Below are 16,190 nucleotides of genomic sequence, written 5' to 3'. Positions count from 1 at the left end.
CCGACTTTAGTCAGGAAACATGGAAAGGCTCTAAGCAAGGGAGGGACCTGCTTATATCTGAACCCAGGTAATATAACATCACTATAATCTTTCCGGCTCACCTGAAACTGAAATTTTTTCTTCATTGAAATTTTCAAATTTTCTTAGAAGTAGTAAAACTATGTTAGATATAAAGACTTGCTGATGGTCCACACGCTGTGGCTTGAAACTACTTCCTATCTGTCTTGAATTTCCAATGTAATGTGAAAATTCCTAATCTAATCATGAAGATTACCTTAAAAAAAAAAAAAAAACTCAACGGGAAACCACACATATTTGGTTTGGATCACCATATGGGAACTTCAAAGGAAGCAACACTTACTGATTTAAACTGTGAAATATATTGCTAGATAACATCGTTAGTGGGTGCTTCAGAGTCAAATGTGAAAAAGCAGCATGGTGGAAAGGATGCCAGATGTACCTGCTTCCTTTCAGGACCCAATTAAAATGAAACTGGAGGGTCCATTTTTGTCCTGTCCATCAGAAGTAGAATCTGAATTGTTAGCACAATTTAGAGCTTTTGATCTTTATCCTAACTGAACTAAAGAATGGACCCTTAGGAGAGAGAAATGTTGAAAACATTTTTGAGTTTTCAGAGTGATAATTAAGTAATGCTCTACATATTTGTAGGGTTTCTTCCTCAAAACTCATCAGACTGCCACCTCATAATAATATAAGGTTTCTTGGTCCTATGAATGAGAAATTATCTTCTTGATCAACTACACTATTTAAGTTATATGTTCAGTTATCAAAGATTTCAAAAATAAAGAACACAAGGAATAATATCTAAGTATCTGTGTATGCATACCCAGATTTAGGAAAACTTGAACAAATGGAAAGTTCTCTTGATGCTTTTTTGGCCAGGAAAGTCAACATCATAAATAGGTCAGTTCTTCTTGTAAATATAATGTGATCCCAATGGTAACATCAACCTTTTTTCTCTTTTTTTAAATTAGGTTGATTCCAAAGTTCTTATGGAGGAAATAAATGAACTAAAATTGCTTAGAAAATTCAGAAAAACAAGAATAATGTGGGAGGACTGGCCCCACCATATGTTAAAACTTATTTAAAATCTATAATAAGTACAATTGGATGGTTCTGGAACATGAAAAGAAAGAAGCTATTGAATCAATAGTCATTCTTTCGTCCTTATCCATCATCATCAGCAGCAGCAACAGCAGCACGCCCTAATCCCCTAAACCCTCCCCTCCCCCCAAGGCTCATTTCCCAATGTCCTTGATGTGTGAGCAAAATAAAAACCCTAATTTATTTAAGCTACTTTGTTCATCTTTTGCTGAGTAACAAACCACCCTAAATTTAGTGGCTTAACACAACCAGCAGCCATTTCTTTTGCTCACAGATCTGTAGTTTGGTCGGGATTCCGCAAGGACGGCTCCTCCTTGCTCTACCGGGGGACAGCTGGACAGGCCAGAAGGTGAAGGCTGGTATCATTTTACAGCTCACCCACCTACTTGTCTAGCAGTTAATTGTGCATGTTGGCAGGGACCTCACCAGGTTCTGCTTCCCTGGACCCCCTGTCCACGGCCTCTCCATGAGGCTGCTTGCTTGTAGCATGGACAACAGACTAGATTGTTGATGTGGGAAATCTGCTGCAGTCTGATTGTTGTTCCCTTAAGTGACCCATCTCCTGTGTCAGAGTGACACCCAGAATTACTTCATCCTTTGGTATTCTACAGTTTCATTGCGATGGATTTGCCTTTGTTTATCCTACTTAGGTTCTTGGTCTGTTTCCTCAGTCTAAGCATCTTTGATCACTCCTGGAATTTCTCAGCAATTATCACTTCAATATTTTTTTCTCTCATAATCTCAGGTTTCTTCTTCTGGAAACTCTTTCAGATATTATGTCTTTCCCATGGAATCACTATGTCTTCTAACATCTTTGTTACATTTTTTATTTCTTTGTTTCTCTTTGATATATCCTGAGTATTTTTCTAAGAGCTTCCTCTCAGTGGACTAATTCTTGAGCATTTTCTACTCTTTGGTATTCATCTGTTCAGTTTTTAATTCCATCAACTTGGTTTTTCAGTTTTAGAAGTTCTGTATCATTTTAATACTTTCATTTTTTTCCCCTTCATGATGGTTTCTTTTTCTTTATTTGCCTCTTGAAAGATTTTAAGAATGCAGTGTTACAGTTTCTTTATGAGTTTTCTATTATCTCCAACTCTTGGTGTGCTGATTTGCATGTTTATAGTAAATGCTTTCCTCTTACTGGATTGTTTCATCAGATGGCTTGAAATGTTTGCATTGTAAGCCCCTCTTTAGCACATGTTGTGAACTGAATATTTGTGTTCTCCCAAAATTCGTAGGTTGAAACTTCATCCTCTGTATGATGTTTTTTTGGAGGTGGGACCTTTGGCGGGTGATTAGGTGGTGAGGGCAGAGACCTCATGATTGGGATTGGTGTCCTTATAAAGGAGACCCCTGAGTACTCTCTCACTCCTTCCTCCATGTGAGGACAGTGTGAAAAGATGGCTCTCCCCAGACACTGAATCTACTGCCACCTTGATCTTGGAATTTCCAGTTTCCAGAACTGTGAAAAATAAATATTTGTTGTTTAAGCCACCCAGTCTCTGGTATTTTTGTTAGAGAAGCCCAAACAGATGAAGACAACGTGGCTATTGGTTCATGGAAGTATTCTTTCACAGCATTTTTCAGGATCCTCCATCTATTATTTTCTCAGCTTCTGGCTCTTTTACCTATCATCTAGGGTAAATTTGGATTCCATATCTGTACTTGAGACTTTAATTTCTCATAGGAACCTCTGTCCACTATTGAGAGATCTACATAAATGACAATTTTCATAACTGCTTCCCTAGACCAATAGATAGAATTTTTCTTCTTGTTTCCTTTCCAGAAAAAGGTATCCTTTCCAAGGTCCTGTATTTATGATCTAAGTTCAGGTCCTTATTCCTGCAGGCCAAATGTCCTGTTTTTGTGAGGGTGTTAAAACTGAAGCCACTAGACCATAAGACCTTTATGAACTTTACAAATCTCCAAATTCTTTTCTCATTTCTGTCACCTGGTATTTTCCTTTCTTCCTTTTGAGCTCAGATAAGTATTAAAAATACTTATTTGTCATATTTTAAATAAAGCTTTTTTAAAAATTTGAAATAGAGGATTGGACTGAATCTGCTTACTGTGCCATGTTTCAGAAGTTAACATGGTTAACACTGTTCATGTTTCTTGAGGAAACATCCCCAGAGAATCTGCATAGACTTACTCTGGCTGATCATTAACAATGGAGATCCTTGGGTTTCATCTATGTTTTATTGAATGAAAATCTGTGTAAATTGTGTTAGAGAATATCTGTCTTAAATGCAGGCCAAAAAGTGTGTGGCAAGGTTACAGGATACAAGATCTATGTAGAGAAAATCAATTGTATTTCTGTACATTGAATAATGGGAAATTGACATTTAAAAAAGCAATATCACTTACAATAGCATTAAAAAATCCTAAATACTTAAAGATAAATTTGACAAGAGATGTGTAAGATCTCTATACAGAAAATCACAAAACATTGCTGAGAGAAACTAAATAAATGGAGAATTGGCTCCGTAGCTCAGGGGTTAGAGCACTGGTCTCGTAAATAAATGAAGAACTATACCTTGTTAAAAAGTGAGTAAATTCAATATCATTAAGATGTTATTTCTTCCTCATGTTTATCTATAGATTCAGTGCCATCCAAACAGAAATTCTAGCTGGTGTGTGTGTGTGTGTGTGTGTAAATATTGAGAGGCCGATTCTCAAATTCATATAGAAATGCAAAGAGTCTAGAATAGCAAAAACAATTTTGGACAAGAACAAAACTGGAAGGCTACTATTACCTGATTTCAAGACAGTTTTTAAGCTGCAGCAGTGAAGGTAATCTTGGATAATTTCCCCATTTCAGAATTTTTAACTTAATCACATATTTTGCCATATAAGGTAATATTTACTGTAATTAGGACACTGACCATCTTTGGAGGCCATTATTCAGTCTACCAAAGCTGCTGTGTGGATGCCCAGTTGTTTTGGCTCTATATAATCTAGTCCATATTCCTGTGTTGACGTTCATCCCCTGCTCTGTCATAAAGTAAATTCACATAGATGTGTACATTTATTCTGAGTTCTGTGTTGTTTCCATAGTCATTTTGCACCTTTTGCCCCAATACCACATTATCTTAATTACAATAGCTTTATAATAGATCTTAATGTATCAAGGGGCAAGTCGTTCTTGTTTTTTCCTTTTAAAGAATGTCTTGCTTATTATTGTCCCTTTGATTTTACATTTAAATTTTATGATCATCCTGTTAAATTCCACCAAATTCTGCCTGCCAGCATTTTGTTTTAACAGAGCATTGAAATTACAGATATAGATCTGTTGGAGGAAAATTGACAATTTTATGACACTGAGTCTTCCTTTTCAAGAACATATCCTAGCTCTCCATTATTTAGATCTTTATTAATATATTTCAATAAAGTTTTATGATTTTTCCCTTGAAGATTTTAAGTATATATTGTTAGATTTATTTGAGGTACTTTATATTTTTATTGCTATTATAAATCGTGTCTTGAAAATTAATTTTGATTGTTGCTGTATGTAGAAATGCAGTTGACTTTTGAATATTGACTTGGTTACCATCACTGTAACTCTATCTTATTAATTTTTAAAAATTGTTTATAGATTCTTTAGGATTTTCCAGGTAGACAGTTCCCAAATATGTGAATAATGGTAGCTTGCTCTCCCTAGTTATACTCTCCTCCTTCTTTCTTGTCTTACTGCATAGGAATGGAGCTCAAGTATAATATTGGACATCTAAGATAGTTGGCAAATTTCTGAGAACTAGTTACATTTCCTGGAATTTAATGCAGTGTGATGTCTTGCATTCAGGGACTTCAGGGCTGTTGAAGGAGGTTCTGCAGTACATCTCTCTGCTGCTTGTGTGAAACCAAGACAGTGTAACCAGAGATGGGAAACTTACCTATTTTAAAAAACATAGTAATATTTGGCTCTTCTAACAAAGACTGTCATTAGAGCTTACTAGTTCCTTCAGGTGTGTCCCTCTTACTGTCTTTTGCTAAGACAAGACAAATCCCTGCTTCATAAATCTTGCAGGAAAGTAGCATTTGTAATACAACCTTAAAATTTAGACTAACTCTTGCAAAAGCAAGGCCGGTTATCACTTGTACTTCCGTTCTGTTTTGGCTAGCTACAAATAAGACAATATCCTTTGAAGTAATTAATAATTCCCAAAGAAACATTGGCTCACTGCTTTATTATAACACAACTCCTTTTTTTTGTTATTATTATTAAGGAAAGCAGTCAGGGTAACAGATGGGGAAAGCTTTAAACCTGACAGTTATAAATAGTCTGGCTGTTTATTCCACAATATATTTGCAATTCTCTTTCTTTGCCATTCTGAAAGTTGGATCCCTGTCAAAATACTTTTCTCTTGACAAAGGATTATAGATCATTGCCAGTAGATTAGAACTCTAAAATAATGGAGGAAGTTGATGAGGGTCTCTGAAAATTTTACTTATATTTTAGAGGATTGTCAACACAAACACCTCATCTTCAGAGAAGGACCTGTTTTCCAGGGATCAGATGGATTGGGGGAACTCTTTGAATGAATCAGCTGTCCCGAGTGTTGCTAAGATTGCTCTTGTTTCTTATAATCAAAGAAATAGTTGCCTAATGATTACTGTGTTGCCATGCACTAGAGGGGACACAGAGACAGTTAACTCCTGACTAAAAAGACAGGCATAGAGAGCATTAGTTAAGTAGCAACAAAAGACTGGAACATGAAGTGACACAAGGCATTATATTGATGATAATGTAAGTTAGAAATATGATTTGGTTGTTGAAAGCACATTTGCTGTCATACTAAACATTACATCCAACCGACCATCAGAGTCTTTTTAGTGTTCAAAATGTTACACACAGAGCAAATATATTATTTTTGCTTAAAGAACTTTAAATGGTGTAAATTTAAGGATAATCTATCAAATTATCAAAAACTTTCAAAAATGTCAATATCCCCACTGTCAGGGAAGGTATGGAGAGATAGAAATCTTTAAATACTGTTGGTGTTTGTGTACAAATTCCTACACCCATTCTGGAGGGCAATATGGCCATAACTATCAAAATGTTAAATGTGCATCTCTTTGTTCTGGCAATTCTATTTCCATTAATGGTGGGCTAGACAATTTGGCTTCTCTCTTCCCTCCCCCATCTCCCTCTAAAAACAAGTAGAAGAACAAGGCAAAATATTTTCAAAGCCTTTTTTTGAAGGCAAGAAGAGAACAACCAGAACAGTGGGAATTACAGGGCTAAGACCCAAGAGAAGAAGGAAACCAAAACAATCAGACTGTGGGGGTCACTTTATCCTCAGCAATACCACCTTTTTGCTAGATATCACAGAGAAGATGAAGTTCAGTAGAGTTAGGGAAGAAATGTAGGATTTCATGGGATGCCCAAAGAGAAAGGGCTCTAGTAATCTCCTAAACTTCAGGATGGGACCCAGGGAAGTGAGGACTGGAAATGTACCGATCCTCACAATGCCTGAAGCTCAGCTTCGGTTTCTTCTTCAGTTATCAATTTGATTACAACAGTTCTTCTTCACTGGGATTCCAGGAGATGATCTCTAATGTTCTAAGGCATCAGTTGTATATGAGGAATTAACATCTCCTTTATATCTAGGCTGGATAGTACTAGCTATATACCCATCTTGGAAAAATTGAGAAGCTAGTTACTCAAATCACTTGGTACAGGGATTAATTCTCTGCCAGAAACTTAGCTGAGAGTGGTAAGATTAGGAAATTCTAATGCTCCCTAGACACCAGCCAGAAGCTAGAGGAAGATAATATCTTTTCAGGGCTTCAAACGATCACTCCATCATTATATACGCTGACCAGCACTCAGTCAAAAATAACCACGCATATCAGGAGACAACACAGTCTGATAGAACACCAAGATAAACAATAGAAATTCCATAGAGAGTCAGAAAGTAGAACTATTTGGCATATTTTGTGTGTGTGTGTCAAAAAGATTTTCAGTGTTCTTTTTTAAAAATGATTGAGCAGAGGCCTAGAAACTCTAAAAAATCTAATAGGAAGTCTGGAACTGAAAAGTTATAATGACAAATTAAGAACTTAATAGAATTGAATAGACCATTAGGTACAGCCAGAGATAAATTTTATAAACTGGAAATTAAATAATTGTAAAGAAAATACCCATACTGAAGCATACAGAGACAAAATATAGAAAAGAGCATCAGAGCTGAATAGGATGTAGCAAAATTTTATCTATCTGGATGAAAAGAAGTGGGAAAATGGAGCTTAGGCAATATTTGAAGATGTAATGACTGAACATTTTCCAAAAACTGATGATGATATTCATCTATAGATTCAAGAAGTGCTACAAAGCCCAAGAAGGATACATGCAAACCACACCTGAGAACATCATAGTAAAACTGCTGAAAATACTAATAGTGATCTTCGGGTAGTGGAGCTATGTGAGAATTTTCCACTTTCTTTATAATGTTTTTATAAAGACCATGTATTATCAAATGAATAAATGCCCATTTTTAAAAAGGAAACAAAACCAATAAATACTTTAAAGGTTGTGCTTTCTGTATGCCCTGGGTCCACTGTGGATGTGTAATCACGGATATTGTTCAGTGGATCCTATTACCTCTACTGAAAGAAAGTCTGCAAAATAAGGGTCAGGTAAGACTTCTAGACCCAGATCCCTTAATACTCTGGTCTTCCTAAATCTAGGGAAATCAGTGAGAACAATGTCCTTTGGAGCCCTAAGGTGATTCTTATTTTTTAAGAAGCATCAGTCAGAGGTCACCCTTCTCTAATTTAGAGAAATTACTTTAAAAAAAAATAAGAAACAAGATTACTATTAATACTGGGTTAAATTTTAAAAATTTTTTTTCCTGCTAAAATATGAGCCTAAATTAGAATATAAGCTGCTCCCTAAAAATAAAAAACTACCAGTATTCTTGTTACTGAAAGATAAGCTAAATCCTTGGCATTGGTTAAATTGGAGTTCCCTGGGTCCAGTGCAGTACTGTTGATCACTTACATTGGCAACATGTTGTGTTGGGGGTAATGAAGCATCCTTCAGGGTAATAAAGTCTGAATTGTTTTTATAGGCCGAGAGATCCGTCTGCCCCTCCGAATCAGAGGGGAAGGAATGGGACCAAAGATTCACTTCAACTTTGAAATGCTGGACATTGGAAAAGTTTTTATTGGATCTGTACATTGTTATGAGGTGAGCACTAGAATTGTTCATTAGGACTCAAACAGTACTTAGCTTTTTAGGTTTACTTTATTTTGTGTATGTGTGCATTGATAGAAAATGTGCACCATCACACCCATTTGCCATTACTCATTCTTGGACTCTGGAATGGTCTGGCTCTTCCTTGTCTCCCTAGCCATGTTTAAAGTCTCCCCTCTAAATTTCCTCAAGGCAAAGAAGTCCTACTTTAATTGGTTTTATCCTCATCATCTTGTGGATTGAAAAGGGGAAAATCATAATCTTCTCCCATTCTTCTATGTTCTCTGACAACATAAATCCTACAGACCAGAGGAGAGAGAAATGTTCACATTTTCCAGAAGGTCCTAATGAAGATAGCTGTTTTCACACGTCAGTGTTTTCTCTGAATGCACTAGTCTCCAATCCATGATTAAAAACCGGTCATTGTACTTTCTGGAACTTTCTTTTAGAAATTTCCCTGCTTTGTCTTTCCAATTAGATCCTTTTACAAGATGTACTCACGGGTTCTTCAGAATCAAAGTTACTTCACTGTCACTTCACCACTAACTTTGTATCTTGGGTACTTTTTTTTTTTTTTTTTAAATCAAATTGTAACCATTGATTCCTAAACTTTAAATATTTGTATTTCTCTGAAGGTAGTAATGAAAGCAGTTACTTAATGAGAGACAAATAGGTGTCAGGTTCCATGCTTCCTTGTGTGTGCACGTCTGTCTCCGTGTGTTTAGCTTCCAGTCCTTACAAAAGTGTGAAGGTAGGTTTTATTGTCCCTGCTCTACAATGAACAAGAAGAGGCAGAGAGTGGTTCATACCATCAGCAACATCATGTAGGCTGAGCACAATACCAGTTCATACCATCAGCAACATCATGTAGGCTGAGCGCAATACCAGTACTTTTACATTCAGTAGTTGGCTTGGCCCTCACTAAACCCTAGGGGGTAGGGGCAATGACAGTTCCCTGGCACTTAGAGAAGTTTTGCCAGTTAAGGTAATGCTAGATTCTGTAACAAATACAAAGACCCATACTCTCTGAGACGTGACAAGCCTATTTCCCTGCTTACCTAAGGTCTCAGGCAAGGTCACCTGTCAGCTGACAGCCCTCTGCCTGTGGAGCATCTGGTCCCAGGCTCCTTCCTGCCCATAGCTCTGGCACCACCTCCCCCCCGCCCCATGTGGCCTGCAAGATTGCAGACTCACATGTGTCCCGCGGGTGGGAGGGGAAAGAGCATGGAGAGAGGTATCGGGAAGATCTTTCGTAGCAGTTGGCCCTATCGGTGGCCCACGCCAGTCTGTTCGCGTCCCATCAGCTGTGCATCGCTGCCCAAGTATCTGGGAAATGCAGTCTCGTTGGAAGCGCAGGAGAGAGAGGAAGTGGGTTAGGTGAAGGGCAATCCTGACCCTCCCACGTCTGTTAGGTAACTCGGCAAAGTCATTCAGCTAGTAAATGTGAGTGAGCACTGGGTTCCTAAGGCCCTGTATCCTGGGAAGAGAAGGTTTTTTGATCCCCTTTCAGTCCTGGGGGTCCTCACCATAAGCAAATCCAGACTGCAGCCAGCTCAGCTCTGCCCAGCCCAGCTTAGCCCAGCCTAACCTTGGCAGGGGAGACAACAAGAGGGCTGCTGCTGGGAGCTTCCTACTGTGTCATTTTTCCCCACATCCACTAAAGTAGCTGTGGCTTAAATGGGGCAGCATGGAAGGTAAATGGAGATGTGAATGTCGTAATGAGACGGAAGACCCATGGAGCACGATTTCAATGAAGAACACGGTCTCATGACTATCAGGCCCTGAAAAATGGCACAGCTGCTCTGTTGCATTGTCTTTTGCATTTTGAGAAAAGGGTCACTTTAGGAGGAAAAACATGTGCATTGCTTCTTACGAAATTCACATTCTGTCCGTAATTTATCCAGTGTGAATTTCCCTTACATCTCACAGACTGTGTCTTGTGGATGCCACATCAGAAAAGGACCTTTAGCTCTGATGCAAAATGGATAAGTTTTCCCTGAGCATAATAATAATTTCTTACAAATTTAACCGAAGGGTGTTTGAGGCCACCACTTCTCACCCTCCTAGATTTGACCAGTAAAGTAAATCACAGACAGCTAAGTAAGTGTTAGATGAGGTGCTGCGTCAGATCGGACAGTTTGGAGGGCTGCGCATTGGCAGAGAAGGACATGGTAAGGTGCTTCCAACAGGAATATTTTGCACTCTCTGCGTATTTAGTGCTGATGCCTCATTGCATCTCTCTTTCCATTTATTATGTTACCTACTCGAGACGAATTTGAATAACTACCTCTTGCCCTTAGTCATTGCTGAGCTTAGCAAACACGTAAAAAGTAAACCACAGCTCCAAGAGTGTACACTCTTCCCCAGTGTAATTAGAAGGAAAACAAGGTGAAACTCTACTATAAAATGTTCTCCTCCCCAAGGAGTTACACTGCAAAGGTACGGTAATCAAAAGGTCTCAGAATTTCATCCCAAATGACTTGCTGGATTCTTCATACACATGAAGATGCTCCTTTCCCAGGGGGAGAGGAATGACATGCATGTTCTCGAAGTTGGAAGACCTGGTGCCTTAAACAAAATCCAGGTAAACCAAAAAAATAAAAATGCAATCTGTGCATCCCCGTAGAGGGAAAAACAATTCCCTTTGAATGGGATTCCCTTTGAACTACCACTAATATCTCTGAGTTGCCTTGAAGTTCCCACGAACATGTTACAGTCCCTTCTTAAGCATAGGCAAATTTCAAACCTGTTCTGTGTGGTGCTGAGAATAGAGATAGCAATCGCTGGTGTTGATGAGCACTCTTGGGGAGGCATCCTCATCTAAGAATTACATAAATTAGTTTCGTCTTCACAGCAATCTGAGAAGTTGGTGGTACTTACACTTTGCAGATGGAAAAACTGGAGCACAGAGAAACAAAGCAGGTTTCCCAAGGTCACACAGCTAGGAAGTCAATGGTAGAGCTGGGATTTGAGCCCAGGCAATTTGGCTCCTGAGTCCCTGGCCATAATCACTTTCTACATGGTTTGCTTAAAAGGAATGAAGGGTGAAGCATGAATTCTATGACCAGGGAACTTAAAACTGAGTGAGGGAGATGGAAAATGAATGTAAAAAGATGAATAAAATATCAAGCAGCAATTAGTTATAGATCTCTTTTGGCACATCATCCTTCTTCTCTGGGAAGAAGTGGTGGTTTTCCTCTGTGAAGGCCCCTGACTCTGTTGTACACATGCTCTTGATTCTTCCTTCTTTGCTTCGCAGCAGGCAACCTGAGCTGGTGGACACCCCACATCGACCCAGACCTCACGCCCTTGGTTACCTAGCTCCCTTCTCTTTCTCCAACAGACATGTGGACCAGGGACTGAGCATGCATTATCCCGTTTAGTATAAATATCCTGGGTCTCCTCCGCCATACTCGCCGCAATTTGGCCACCCCCACTCTCGCTCCTCACCCTTAGTCCTCTCCAAACAGGAATCTCAAATAATCAACCACTATTTCCTCCGTACCCATTCACTCCCTGAACATTTGGACTCTGGGTTCTGCAGTTACACTCCACTGGAGTTCCTTTCTTCTTCAAGGGCAGGGATGGCTTTTAATTAAAAATCAAAAATCTGTGACATTCTCTCAGAGTTTGTTCCCCTTCAGCTCTGCCCGCATTCAACCCCTTCTGGAAATTCTCCTCCCTTCGCTTCTTCTAGGTTCCTGACATTGCCCTGCATACTTTTCTGTACCTTTCTTCCTGATCTCCTGTGCTTTTTCTCCTTGGTGCTTTGAGTGTAGGTCGAAGGCAGTATGTAAACAGAAGAACATGCTGTTCACCTGTTCAGGTATGAGCACTGGCAAGAGATAGAGACTATCTTAGAAGCTCAGGAACAGAGCTTTGTGGTTAAAGCACAGGCTCATCAGACAGGTCCCTCGGAAGATAGGAGCAGGGGCGATGGACTGAGCCAGGTGTGGACAACTCTGAATGCCAGGCATGAGCTTTTTACATATACACACCTAGTGTACAAGCAAATATGGGCTTGTGGTATATAGAAATGAAACTTTTCTGTAGTAAAACAGTTGCTTACACAAGTGTCACAGAACAATAGAGTTGTATCCATGCAATAGAGTTTGAAGTGACAGTATCTCAATAGAATGAAATCTAATAGCACAACAAAGAGAATCCTTGTCCTCTGGAATCCACAGCGATGTCTCATTCACATTTTCCAGGCTACACTAAGAACTCAGGGGTGGGTAGTTTTTACCTACCTTCCCTCAGTTACCCTACAGAGAATCAGAAAAAGGCATTTTAGGGATCCTTTTCAGTAGATGTAATTACAATCAGTATTTATAACATGACTATAGTACATGCGACAACTCTGTTACAAAGAGGTTACTAAAAACACAAAACTACTTCTGCATTGGGTTTCTTATCTTCAGACCTGCAAGGCAGAAGACTGTTCATTTCTCCCCTGGAGTTCTTCTCTGGCTTTAATTCCTGCAGCTCTCTCTGTGTTGGTATTAAACAGTACAGCTACATGTTAATATGAAAATAAATCAGATGTCCATGCTCTGTCTTTGCCTTCTTGGCTTTTCATTGATATAGGCAATACTATCCAACAAAGGCAGCATTGACGCCCTCTTCAACGTGATCCCTCCAACTTCAGCTTTGGGGACCTGCTTTGTTTTCAGCCCCAGGGAAGGCATCATTGAACCAAATGGAGTCCAGGCGGTCCAGATCTCTTTCAGTTCTGCCATTTTGGGGCACTTTGAAGAAGTGTTCCTGGTCAATGTCAATGGTTCCCCTGAGCCTGTGAAATTGACCATTAGGTAAGATATTATCTATAACTAATGTGGAAGCTAACTGAAGCTTTTATCTACTGCTTTCTTAAACTTCAATACTAGTTCATGTCTTGGATGTCCATAATTGTCTTTGTTGGTAGGAACACATCAAAATAATGGAATGTTTTAAATTTCCACTGGCATTTACATACTGAGCATGGTAACTTACTATTGTAATGTGGATAAAGATGCTTTTGAGGATCTAGTTTTTCTACAAACTACAGCTTTATAAAATAAGGACTTAAAACATTAAGCTAGTTTCCAGTTATTCTCTGTTTTAGGATATTCAGAGGGAAAAATCATTATAATAACACCTAGATAAAATTATCTTCTGGACCAGGCTTTAGGTATTAGCCCCATTTCTCTAAACTTTCATCTCCCATTTTTATTTTAAGGAAAAATTTTAAATGCTCATACCTATAATACCTCCAGATATTGTTAAAAAAAAAAAAAGTCTACTTAGAGCATCAGTCATTCAAGGCTAGACTTGCAGCTCTTGTGCTAGAAGTCCTTTGATGGCTTCTCCAGCTATTTGTGATAATTGAAAATCATTAATAGCAGAGTTTGCCCTTGGGGTTTAAAAAAAAGTACTCTATGACCAACCCATTGGGCAGATCTACAACTTTGGTTCCTGGTGCTTAGAAAAATCACGTCTTCAGAATACATTGCAGATCCTATTTGGATTTTCATAGCAACAGGTTGTTAATTGCGATGGCAGTCTCTCTTATTATGGTTACTCATAGGTCTCCCTCAGGGTCTGAGGATAACTTAGACATTGTGGTCTGAAGAATCTTAGGAAAATTCGTTGGTCTCAGAATATCTACGGGAAATTCAGAATCTCAAGAGAAGCTTAAAGGCTATTGCCACATCTTTCAATTCTTCCACCTAAGTGTCCCTGTTATGGAGTGAATTGTGTCTTCCCAAATTCCTATATTGAAATTCTGATGCCCAATACTTAAGAATGGGACTGTACTTAGAGATAGGGCTTTTAAAGAATTAAGGTAACATGGGGTCATGTGGGTGGGCCTTAATACAATGTGACTGCTGTCCTTTTAAGAACAGGCACACAGATAGGAAAACACCCTATAAAGACATAAAGAGAAGGTGACCGTCTACAAGCTGAGGAGGGATCCCTCAGAAGAAACTAACCCTGCCGCCACATTGATTTTGGACTTCCAGCCCATAGAGCTATGAGGAAATAAATTTTTGTTGTTTAAGCTACTCAGGTTGAGAGAGCCTGGCACGATCATACACTTTTTTTTTTTTTTAAAGATTTTATTTATTTATTTGACAGAGAGCAATCACAAGTAGGCAGAGAGGCAGGCAGAGAGAGAGAGAGAGGAGGAAGCAGGCTCCCCGCCGAGCAGAGAGCCCGATGCGGGACTCGATCCCAGGACCCTGAGATCATGACCTGAGCCGAAGGCAGAGGCTTAACCCACTGAGCCACCCAGGCACCCTACACTTTTTTTTTTTAAGTCTCAAGACTTATCTAAACCATTCAGAAGGCATTTCTATTTTCTTCCATAATACATCTGTGTTTGTGATAATTGAAAAAAAAATCAGTGTTGCTTTCTAAATATTTGAATAACATTTACTCTTCAAGAAGATGCACCATGTTCATCCTGGGCCACGGTGGACATCCTTCAGTGATAAAAAGAACATGAGGAGGGCAGGAGTATTTTTCATATTATGTGAGCTCTTGGTCACCTCCCACCTCAATAACAATTCACATTTCATGACAAGCAATGGAGGTGGTTATCTGGAGAAGCAGGAAGAGTAAACCTGCAAATGCAACCTCTGTCTCCCTTTCAGAGATTGTCTGATCCTCGAGGGTCCTCAGTAAGCTCCAGGAGATCAGCTCTTCAAAGTCCCAACTGAATAAGGTCTTCCAACTTCCTGACTTCAAGAGGTATCACTCAGCCTCTTGAGTATCCTCCACAACATCCAGCATCATTGATGGGCCTCCATCCAAAATGGGGAAGACAAAACCTTAAAACTCTGCTCTTACAAATATTTAAGATAAAAAAACAATCACCCTATTTGAGGGCAAGAATAATATATATAATAATATAGTATAAAATAACCATTAGTTTACTTTTCATGTAGGAAAAAGGAAAATACTTGCCAAGACAGACCAGTTGTCCTTCAGGTTGAATAAGAAAACCCATCCCAGTTTCAAGTGTCTGCTCTCTAATTAAGTGCAGCCTAATAATTAATACTGCATTTATTGACCCACATACATACACATTGAAACTCTATTAGGAAAACATGTGTATTTTGGATATTCACTTAAACTCTTTTTTTTTTTTTAAGATTTTACTTACTTATTTGAAAGAGAGAGAATGAGAGACAGCACGAGACAGTGTAGGGTCAGAGAGAGAAGCAGACTGCCCACTGAGCTGGGAGCCCGACGTGGGGCTTGATCCCAGGACTCCAGGATCAGACCTGAGCTGAAGGCAGTCACTTAACCAACTGAGCTACCCAGGCACCCCTTCACTCCAACTTTTTTTGAGTACCTCCTACATGCAAGGTTGTATATTAGGTACAGTGACTGGCGAATTTGAGTTTGTTAGACATTCCTGTTGCATGAATCCTACTGTTTTAACCTTTGGCTCTGAATAAATTTTCCAAATTCAGGATGTGATTGCCCATTCTCTCAAAATTCCCAGACTGACTAAAAAACATAGTGAAATGACAAGGGAATTAAAAGGCTAAACAAAGAAAATATCCATTTAACATAAAGAAAGGGAATAATGGAGAAAAAGAGGAATGAGATGGCATTAAGACATATAAAAAACAAGGAGTAAAGTATAATACATGAATCTTACTTTATCAATAATTATATTAAATGTAAATATATTTAACACTTTAATTAAAGGCAGAGATCAGCAGAATGGGTTTTTTAAAAACCCACAAAACACAAACTATATTTAGATCCAAAAATATGAATAAGTTGAAACTAAAAGGGATGGGAAAAGATATAGTGGCAAACAGTAACCAAAAGGAAGCTGTACTAATATCAGACAAAACAAACTTTAAAA

At 38.7% G+C, this 16,190-nt stretch overlaps 1 protein-coding gene across 1 annotated transcript in view; it reads left to right on the top strand.

Annotated features, from left to right (window-relative positions):
* Positions 1–16,190, top strand: part of HYDIN (HYDIN axonemal central pair apparatus protein) — a 326,268-nt gene that overhangs the window by 106,555 nt on the left and 203,523 nt on the right. The window contains exons 11-12 of the mRNA XM_044255773.1: positions 8,202–8,320; positions 12,914–13,137. Coding sequence (XP_044111708.1) covers positions 8,202–8,320; positions 12,914–13,137 — 343 coding nt within the window. The remainder of the gene's footprint in view (positions 1–8,201; positions 8,321–12,913; positions 13,138–16,190) is intronic.

This window comes from Neovison vison, chromosome 7, assembly GCF_020171115.1.
Source record: "Neovison vison isolate M4711 chromosome 7, ASM_NN_V1, whole genome shotgun sequence".
In the NCBI taxonomy this organism is placed as follows: Eukaryota; Metazoa; Chordata; class Mammalia; order Carnivora; family Mustelidae; genus Neogale; species Neogale vison.
Note: the sequence above shows the minus strand (reverse complement) of the source record. Positions and strands in the feature narration are given on the sequence as shown.